Here is a 12,242-nt window from a genome sequence, read left to right as displayed (position 1 = left end):
CAAGTAAACACGCTGCAGGACTGCTTGTATCACACATGATATCACACACAGAAGTAAACACTGCAGGACTGCTTGTATCGCGCATGATATCACACACAAGTAGACACACTGCAGGACAGCTTGTATCGCACATGCTATCACACAAAACTAAACACGCTGCAGGACTGCTTGTATCACACATGATTTCACGCACAAACACTCCGTAGGACTGCTTTTTATCATACATGATATCACACACGAGTAAACACGCTGCAGGACTGCTTGTATCGCGCATGATATCACACACAAGTAAACACGCAGCAGGACTGCTTGTATCGCACATGCTATCACACAAAACTAAACACGCTGCAGGACTGATTGTATCGCACATGATATCACACACAAGTAAACACGCAGCAGGACTGCTTGTATCGCACATGATGTCACACACAAGTAAAGACGCTGCAGGACTGCTTGTATCGCACATGATATCACACACACAAGTAAAACACGCTGCAGGACTGTTTGTATCGCACATGCTATCACACAAAACTAAACACGCTGCAGGACCGCTTGTACCGGACATGATATCACACACGAGTAAACACGCTGCAGGACTGCTTGTATCGCGCATGATATCACACACAAGTAAACACGCAGCAGGACTGCTTGTATCGCACATGATGTCACACACAAGTAAACACGCTGCAGGACTGCTTGTATCGCACATGATATCACACACAGGTAAACACGCAGCAGGACTGCTTGTATCGCACATGATGTCACACACAAGTAAAGACGCTGCAGGACTGCTTGTATCGCACATGATATCACACACACAAGTAAAACACGCTGCAGGACTGCTTGTATTGCACATGATATCACACACATGTAAAGACGCTGCAGGACTGCTTGTATCGCACATGATGTCACACACAAGTAAAGACGCTGCAGGACTGCTTGTATCGCACATGATATCACACACACGAGTAAACACGCTGCAGGACTGCTTGTATCGCGCATGATATCACACACGAGTAAACACGCTGCAGGACTCCTTGTATCGCACATGATATCACACACAAGTAAACACGCAGCAGGACTGCTTGTATCGCACATGATGTCACACACAAGTAAAGACGCTGCAGGACTGCTTGTATCGCACATGATATCACACACACAAGTAAAACACGCTGCAGGACTGCTTGTATTGCACATGATATCACACACATGTAAAGACGCTGCAGGACTGCTTGTATCGCACATGATGTCACACACAAGTAAAGACGCTGCAGGACTGCTTGTATCGCACATGATATCACACACACAAGTAAACACGCTGCAGGACTGCTTGTATCGCACATGATGTCACACACAAGTAAAGACGCTGCAGGACTGCTTGTATCGCACATGATATCACACACACGAGTAAACACGCTGCAGGACTGCTTGTACCGGACATGATATCACACACAAGTAAGCACGCTGCAAGACTGCTTGTACCAGACATGATATCACACACAAGTAAACACGCAGCAGGACTGCTTGTATCACACATGATATCACACACACAAGTAAAGACGCTGCAGGACTGCTTGTATCGCACATGATATCACACACACAAGTAAAGACGCTGCAGGACTGCTTGTATCGCACATGATATCACACACAAGTAAACACGCAGCAGGACTGCTTGTATCGCACATGATGTCACACACAAGTAAACACGCTGCAGGACTGCTTGTATCGCACATGATATCACACACAAGTAAACACGCAGCAGGACTGCTTGTATCACACATGATATCACACACACAAGTAAAGACGCTGCAGGACTGCTTGTATCGCACATGATATCACACACACAAGTAAACACGCTGCAGGACTGCTTGTATCGCACATGATGTCACACACAAGTAAAGACGCTGCAGGACTGCTTGTATCGCACATGATATCACACACACGAGTAAACACGCTGCAGGACTGCTTGTACCGGACATGATATCACACACAAGTAAACACGCAGCAGGACTGCTTGTATCACACATGATATCACACACACAAGTAAAGACGCTGCAGGACTGCTTGTATCGCACATGATATCACACACACAAGTAAAGACGCTGCAGGACTGCTTGTATCGCACATGATATCACACACACGAGTAAACACGCTGCAGGACTGCTTGTATCGCACATGATATCACACACAAGTAAACACGCAGCAGGACTGCTTGTATCGCACATGATGTCACACACAAGTAAACACGCTGCAGGACTGCTTGTATCGCACATGATATCACACACAAGTAAACACGCAGCAGGACTGCTTGTATCACACATGATATCACACACACAAGTAAAGACGCTGCAGGACTGCTTGTATCGCACATGATATCACACACACAAGTAAACACGCAGCAGGACTGCTTGTATCGCACATGATGTCACACACAAGTAAACACGCTGCAGGACTGCTTGTATCGCACATGATATCACACACAAGTAAACACGCAGCAGGACTGCTTGTATCGCACATGATGTCACACAAGTAAAGACGCTGCAGGACTGCTTGTATCGCACATGATATCACACACACAAGTAAAACACACTGCAGGACTGCTTGTATCACACATGATATCACACACAAGTAAACACGCAGCAGGACTGCTTGTATCGCACATGATGTCACACACAAGTAAAGACGCTGCAGGACTGCTTGTATCGCACATGATATCACACACAAGTAAAACACGCTGCAGGACTGCTTGTATTGCACATGATATCACACACGAGTAAACACGCTGCAGGACTGCTTGTATCGCGCATGATATCACACACAAGTAAACATGCAGCAGGACTGCTTGTATCGCACATGATGTCACACACAAGTAAACACGCTGCAGGACTGCTTGTATCGCACATGATATCACACACACAAGTAAAACACGCTGCAGGACTGCTTGTATTGCACATGATATCACACACATGTAAAGACGCTGCAGGACTGCTTGTATCGCACATGATGTCACACACAAGTAAAGACGCTGCAGGACTGCTTGTATCGCACATGATATCACACACACAAGTAAACACGCTGCAGGACTGCTTGTATCGCACATGATGTCACACACAAGTAAAGACGCTGCAGGACTGCTTGTATCGCACATGATATCACACACACGAGTAAACACGCTGCAGGACTGCTTGTACCGGACATGATATCACACACAAGTAAGCACGCTGCAAGACTGCTTGTACCAGACATGATATCACACACAAGTAAACACGCAGCAGGACTGCTTGTATCACACATGATATCACACACACAAGTAAAGACGCTGCAGGACTGCTTGTATCGCACATGATATCACACACACAAGTAAAGACGCTGCAGGACTGCTTGTATCGCACATGATATCACACACGAGTAAACACGCTGCAGGACTGCTTGTACCGGACATGATATCACACACAAGTAAGCACGCTGCAAGACTGCTTGTACCAGACATGATATCACACACAAGTAAACACGCAGCAGGACTGCTTGTATCACACATGATATCACACACACAAGTAAAGACGCTGCAGGACTGCTTGTATCGCACATGATATCACACACACAAGTAAAGACGCTGCAGGACTGCTTGTATCGCACATGATATCACACACAAGTAAACACGCAGCAGGACTGCTTGTATCGCACATGATGTCACACACAAGTAAACACGCTGCAGGACTGCTTGTATCGCACATGATATCACACACAAGTAAACACGCAGCAGGACTGCTTGTATCACACATGATATCACACACACAAGTAAAGACGCTGCAGGACTGCTTGTATCGCACATGATATCACACACACAAGTAAACACGCTGCAGGACTGCTTGTATCGCACATGATGTCACACACAAGTAAAGACGCTGCAGGACTGCTTGTATCGCACATGATATCACACACACGAGTAAACACGCTGCAGGACTGCTTGTACCGGACATGATATCACACACAAGTAAACACGCAGCAGGACTGCTTGTATCACACATGATATCACACACACAAGTAAAGACGCTGCAGGACTGCTTGTATCGCACATGATATCACACACACAAGTAAAGACGCTGCAGGACTGCTTGTATCGCACATGATATCACACACACGAGTAAACACGCTGCAGGACTGTTTGTATCGCACATGATATCACACACAAGTAAACACGCAGCAGGACTGCTTGTATCGCACATGATGTCACACACAAGTAAACACGCTGCAGGACTGCTTGTATCGCACATGATATCACACACAAGTAAACACGCAGCAGGACTGCTTGTATCACACATGATATCACACACACAAGTAAAGACGCTGCAGGACTGCTTGTATCGCACATGATATCACACACACAAGTAAACACGCAGCAGGACTGCTTGTATCGCACATGATGTCACACACAAGTAAACACGCTGCAGGACTGCTTGTATCGCACATGATATCACACACAAGTAAACACGCAGCAGGACTGCTTGTATCGCACATGATGTCACACAAGTAAAGACGCTGCAGGACTGCTTGTATCGCACATGATATCACACACACAAGTAAAACACACTGCAGGACTGCTTGTATCACACATGATATCACACACAAGTAAACACGCAGCAGGACTGCTTGTATCGCACATGATGTCACACACAAGTAAAGACGCTGCAGGACTGCTTGTATCGCACATGATATCACACACAAGTAAAACACGCTGCAGGACTGCTTGTATTGCACATGATATCACACACGAGTAAACACGCTGCAGGACTGCTTGTATCGCGCATGATATCACACACAAGTAAACATGCAGCAGGACTGCTTGTATCGCACATGATGTCACACACAAGTAAACACGCTGCAGGACTGCTTGTATCGCACATGATATCACACAGAAGTAAAACACGCTGCAGGACTGCTTGTATTGCACATGATATCACACACGAGTAAACACACTGCAGGACTGCTTGTATCGCGCATGATATCACACACAAGTAAACACGCTGCAGGACTGCTTGTATCGCACATGATATCACACACACAAGTAAACACGCTGAAGGACAGCTTGTATCGCACATGCTATCACACACAAGTAAAGATGCTGCAGGACCGCTTGTATCGCACATATCTCACACAAACACTATGTAGGACTGCTTGTATCGCACATGATATCACACACAAGTAAAAACCCTGCAGGACTGCTTGTATCGCACATGCTATCACACACAAGTAAACAAGCTGCAGGACTGCTTGTATTGCACATGATATCACACACAGAAGTAAACACTGCAGGATAGCTTGTAGCGCACATGATATCACACACAAGTAAACACGCAGCAGGACTGCTTGTATCGCACATGCTATCACACACAAGTAAAGATGCTGCAGGACCGCTTGTATCGCACATATCTCACACAAACACTGTGTAGGACTGCTTGTATCGCACATGATATCACACACAAGTAAACACGCTGCAGGACTGCTTGTATCGCACATGATATCACACACAGAAGTAAACACTGCAGGACAGCTTGTATCGCACATGATATCACACACAAGTAAAGATGCTGCAGGACCGCTTGTATCGCACATATCTCACACAAACACTATGTAGGACTGCTTGTATCGCACATGATATCACACACAAGTAAAACACGCTGCAGGACCGCTTGTATCGCACATGCTATCACACACAAGTAAAAACCCTGCAGGACTGCTTGTATCGCACATGATATCACACACACAAGTAAACACGCAGCAGGACTGCTTGTATCGCACATGATGTCACACACAAGTAAACACGCTGAAGGACAGCTTGTATCGCACATGCTATCACACACAGGTAAAGGTGCTGCAGGACCGCTTGTATCGCACATATCTCACACAAACACTATGTAGGACTGCTTGTATCGCACATGATATCACACACAAGTAAAAACCCTGCAGGACTGCTTGTATCGCACATGCTATCACACACAAGTAAACACGCTGCAGGACTGCTTGTATTGCACATGATGTCACACACAAGTAAAGACGCTGCAGGACTGCTTGTATCGCACATGATATCACACACACAAGTAAACACGCTGCAGGACTGCTTGTATCGCACATGATGTCACACACAAGTAAAGACGCTGCAGGACTGCTTGTATCGCACATGATATCACACACACGAGTAAACACGCTGCAGGACTGCTTGTACCGGACATGATATCACACACAAGTAAGCACGCTGCAAGACTGCTTGTACCGGACATGATATCACACACAAGTAAACACGCAGCAGGACTGCTTGTATCACACATGATATCACACACACAAGTAAAGACGCTGCAGGACTGCTTGTATCGCACATGATATCACACACACAAGTAAAGACGCTGCAGGACTGCTTGTATCGCACATGATATCACACACAAGTAAACACGCAGCAGGACTGCTTGTATCGCACATGATGTCACACACAAGTAAACACGCTGCAGGACTGCTTGTATCGCACATGATATCACACACAAGTAAACACGCAGCAGGACTGCTTGTATCGCACATGATATCACACACAAGTAAACACGCAGCAGGACTGCTTGTATCACACATGATATCACACACACAAGTAAAGACGCTGCAGGACTGCTTGTATCGCACATGATATCACACACACAAGTAAACACGCTGCAGGACTGCTTGTATCGCACATGATGTCACACACAAGTAAAGACGCTGCAGGACTGCTTGTATCGCACATGATATCACACACACGAGTAAACACGCTGCAGGACTGCTTGTACCGGACATGATATCACACACAAGTAAACACGCAGCAGGACTGCTTGTATCACACATGATATCACACACACAAGTAAAGACGCTGCAGGACTGCTTGTATCGCACATGATATCACACACACAAGTAAACACGCAGCAGGACTGCTTGTATCGCACATGATGTCACACACAAGTAAACACGCTGCAGGACTGCTTGTATCGCACATGATATCACACACAAGTAAACACGCAGCAGGACTGCTTGTATCACACATGATATCACACACACAAGTAAAGACGCTGCAGGACTGCTTGTATCGCACATGATATCACACACACAAGTAAACACGCAGCAAGACTGCTTGTATCGCACATGATGTCACACACAAGTAAACACGCAGCAGGACTGCTTGTATCGCACATGATATCACACACAAGTAAACACGCAGCAGGACTGCTTGTATCGCACATGATGTCACACAAGTAAAGACGCTGCAGGACTGCTTGTATCGCACATGATATCACACACACAAGTAAAACACACTGCAGGACTGCTTGTATCACACATGATATCACACACAAGTAAACACGCAGCAGGACTGCTTGTATCGCACATGATGTCACACACAAGTAAAGACGCTGCAGGACTGCTTGTATCGCACATGATATCACACACACAAGTAAAACACGCTGCAGGACTGCTTGTATTGCACATGATATCACACACGAGTAAACACGCTGCAGGACTGCTTGTATCGCGCATGATATCACACACAAGTAAACATGCAGCAGGACTGCTTGTATCGCACATGATGTCACACACAAGTAAACACGCTGCAGGACTGCTTGTATCGCACATGATATCACACAGAAGTAAAACACGCTGCAGGACTGCTTGTATTGCACATGATATCACACACGAGTAAACACACTGCAGGACTGCTTGTATCGCGCATGATATCACACACAAGTAAACACGCTGCAGGACTGCTTGTATCGCACATGATATCACACACACAAGTAAACACGCTGAAGGACAGCTTGTATCGCACATGCTATCACACACAAGTAAAGATGCTGCAGGACCGCTTGTATCGCACATATCTCACACAAACACTATGTAGGACTGCTTGTATCGCACATGATATCACACACAAGTAAAAACCCTGCAGGACTGCTTGTATCGCACATGCTATCACACACAAGTAAACACGCTGCAGGACTGCTTGTATTGCACATGATATCACACACAGAAGTAAACACTGCAGGATAGCTTGTAGCGCGCATGATATCACACACAAGTAAACACGCAGCAGGACTGCTTGTATCGCACATGCTATCACACACAAGTAAAGATGCTGCAGGACCGCTTGTATCGCACATATCTCACACAAACACTGTGTAGGACTGCTTGTATCGCACATGATATCACACACAAGTAAACACGCTGCAGGACTGCTTGTATCGCACATGATATCACACACAGAAGTAAACACTGCAGGACAGCTTGTATCGCACATGATATCACACACAAGTAAAGATGCTGCAGGACCGCTTGTATCGCACATATCTCACACAAACACTATGTAGGACTGCTTGTATCGCACATGATATCACACACAAGTAAAACACGCTGCAGGACCGCTTGTATCGCACATGCTATCACACACAAGTAAAAACCCTGCAGGACTGCTTGTATCGCACATGATATCACACACACAAGTAAACACGCAGCAGGACTGCTTGTATCGCACATGATGTCACACACAAGTAAACACGCTGAAGGACAGCTTGTATCGCACATGCTATCACACACAGGTAAAGATGCTGCAGGACCGCTTGTATCGCACATATCTCACACAAACACTATGTAGGACTGCTTGTATCGCACATGATATCACACACAAGTAAAAACCCTGCAGGACTGCTTGTATCGCACATGCTATCACACACAAGTAAACACGCTGCAGGACTGCTTGTATTGCACATGATATCACACACAAGTAAACACGCTGCAGGACTGCTTGTATCGCACATGATATCACACACAGAAGTAAACACTGCAGGACAGCTTGTATCGCACATGCTATCACACACAAGTAAACACGCTGCAGGACTGCTTGTATCGCACATGCTATCACACACAAGTAAAGATGCTGCAGGACCGCTTCTATCGCACATATCTCACACAAACACTGTGTAGGACTGCTTGTATCGCACATGATATCACACACAAGTAAACACGCTGCAGGACTGCTTGTATCGCACATGATATCACACACAGAAGTAAACACTGCAGGACAGCTTGTATCGCACATGATATCACACACAAGTAAAGATGCTGCAGGACCGCTTGTATCGCACATATCTCACACAAACACTATGTAGGACTGCTTGTATCGCACATGATATCACACACAAGTAAAACACGCTGCAGGACCGCTTGTATCGCACATGCTATCACACACAAGTAAAAACCCTGCAGGACTGCTTGTATCGCACATGATATCACACACACAAGTAAACACGCAGCAGGACTGCTTGTATCGCACATGATGTCACACACAAGTAAACACGCTGAAGGACAGCTTGTATCGCACATGCTATCACACACAAGTAAAGATGCTGCAGGACCGCTTGTATCGCACATATCTCACACAAACACTATGTAGGACTGCTTGTATCGCACATGATATCACACACAAGTAAAAACCCTGCAGGACTGCTTGTATCGCACATGCTATCACACACAAGTAAACACGCTGCAGGACTGCTTGTATTGCACATGATATCACACACAGAAGTAAACACTGCAGGACAGCTTGTAGCGCGCATGATATCACACACAAGTAAACACGCAGCAGGACTGCTTGTATCGCACATGCTATCACACACAAGTAAAGATGCTGCAGGACCGCTTCTATCGCACATATCTCACACAAACACTGTGTAGGACTGCTTGTATCGCACATGATATCACACACAAGTAAACACGCTGCAGGACTGCTTGTATCGCACATGATATCACACACAGAAGTAAACACTGCAGGACAGCTTGTATCGCACATGATATCACACACAAGTAAAGATGCTGCAGGACCGCTTGTATCGCACATATCTCACACAAACACTATGTAGGACTGCTTGTATCGCACATGATATCACACACAAGTAAAACACGCTGCAGGACCGCTTGTATCGCACATGCTATCACACACAAGTAAAAACCCTGCAGGACTGCTTGTATCGCACATGATATCACACACACAAGTAAACACGCTGCAGGACTGCTTGTATCGCACATGATATCACACACACAAGTAAACACGCTGCAGGACTGCTTGTATCGCACATGATATCACGCACACAAGTAAACACGCTGCAGGGCTGCTTGTATCGCACATGATATCACACACAAGTAAACACGCTGCAGGGCTGCTTGTATCGCACATGATATCACACACAAGTAAACACTCTGCAGGACTCTGCTTGTACACATCATCCCATCCTTGTTTCCTGCTAATATCAAACCTACATCCAATATCAACACCCCGAGAATATTTTTTGAGGATAAGATCAGAACAGGCTTCATTTGTTCTTTTTTTTACACTTCAGTTTTACCTTTGTGACATTTCTTCTTCACAGGAACACGGAGGTGCTAACTGTCTGTTGTCTCCTGTGGGTGTCAGCTGTAACAAATAAAAATCATTAAAAACTGTGATCAGAGGGAGAAAAATCATATTATCCTCCTGAGAACCAATTCAACTGCACTCTTTAGAGCAGGGGTCACCAACCTTTTTGAAAGCAAGAGCTACTTCTTGGGTACTGATTAATGCCAAGGGCTACCAGTTTGATACACACTTAAATAAATTGCCAGAAATAGCCAATTTGCTCAGTTTACCTTTCATAAATAAATATATATATATATATATATAAATGGGTATTTCTGTCTGTCATTCCGTCGTACATTTTTTTTCCTTTTACGGAAGGTTTCTTGTAGAGAATAAATGGTTAAAAAAAACACTTAATTAAACGGTTTAAAAGAGGAGAAAACAGGAAAAAAATTTAAATTAAAATTTGAAACATAGTTTATCTTGAATATCGACTCTTTAAAATTCAAAATTCAACCGAAAAGAGAATAGAAAAACTAGCTAATTCGAATATTTTTGAAAAAACTAAAAAAAGAATTAATGGAACATCATTCATAATTTTTCCTGATAAAGATTAATTTTAGAATTTTGATGACATGTTTTAAATAGGTTAAAATCCAATCTGCACTTTGTTAGAATATATAAATTGCCAGAAATAGCCAATTTGCTCAATTTACCTTTAATAAATAAATCTATATATGTATATTTAAAAAATGAGTATTTCTGTCTGTCATTCCATTGTACATTTTTTTTCCTTTTATGGAAGGTTTTGGAGAGAAATTTTTGGGGGAAAAAACACTTAATTGAACGGTTTAAAAGAGGAGAACACAGGAAAAAAATGAAAATTACATTTTGAAACATAGTTTATCTTCAATTTCGACTCTTTAAAATTCAAAATTCAACCGGAAAAAACTAGCTAATTCGAATAATTTTGAATTTTTTTAAAAAAAGAATTTAAGGAACATCATTCATAATTTTTCCCGATTAAGATTAATTTTAGAATTTTGATGACATGTTTTAAATAGGTTAAAATCCAATCTGCACTTTGTTAGAATATATAACAAATTGGACCAAGCTATATTTCTAACAAAGACAAATCATTATTTCTTCTAGATTTTCCAGAACAAAAATTTTAGAAGAAATTCAAAAGACTTTGAAATAAGATTTAAATTTGGTTCTACAGATTTTCTAGATTTGCGAGAATAATTGTTTTGTTATTTTAATCATAAATTTGAAGAAATATTTCACAAATATTCTTTGTCAAATAAACAGAAGCTAAAATGAAAAATTAAATTAAAATGTATTTATTATTCTATACAATAGAATTATTTTTACTTGAACATTGATTTAAATTGTCAGGAAAGAAGAGGAAGGAATTTAAAAGGTAAAAAGGTATATGTGTTTAAAAATCCTAAAATCATTTTTAAGGTTTTATTTTTCCTCTAAAATTGTCTTTCTGAAAGTTATAAGAAGCAAAGTAAAAAAAATAAATGAATTTATTCAAACAAGCGAAGACCAAGTCTTTAAAATATTTTCTTGGATTTTCAAATTCTATTTGAGTTTTGTCTCTCAGAATTAAAAATGTCGAGCAAAGCGAGACCAGCTTGCTGGTAAATAAATACAATTTAAAAAAAATAGAGGCAGCTCACTGGTAAGTGCTGCTATTTGAGCTATTTTTAGAACAGGCCAGCGGGCGACTCATCTGGTCTTTACGGGCACCGAGTTGGTGACCCCTGATCTAGAATATGTGACTAATATGTATTTAACAAGTCATCGCTATTTTGCATCCACTTATATTATTAGTATT

At 43.1% G+C, this 12,242-nt stretch overlaps 1 protein-coding gene across 1 annotated transcript in view; it reads right to left on the bottom strand.

The window, feature by feature from the left end:
- Positions 1 to 12,242, bottom strand: part of zgc:153738 (uncharacterized protein LOC558115 homolog) — a 40,289-nt gene that overhangs the window by 27,134 nt on the left and 913 nt on the right. Inside the window, exon 2 of the mRNA XM_061883087.1 lies at positions 10,407 to 10,474. Within this exon, the coding sequence (XP_061739071.1) occupies positions 10,407 to 10,417 (11 nt within the window). The 5' untranslated portion in view covers positions 10,418 to 10,474. The remainder of the gene's footprint in view (positions 1 to 10,406; positions 10,475 to 12,242) is intronic.

The sequence above is a fragment of the Nerophis ophidion genome, linkage group LG22, assembly GCF_033978795.1.
Source record: "Nerophis ophidion isolate RoL-2023_Sa linkage group LG22, RoL_Noph_v1.0, whole genome shotgun sequence".
Lineage (NCBI taxonomy): Eukaryota > Metazoa > Chordata > Actinopteri > Syngnathiformes > Syngnathidae > Nerophis > Nerophis ophidion.
Note: the sequence above shows the minus strand (reverse complement) of the source record. Positions and strands in the feature narration are given on the sequence as shown.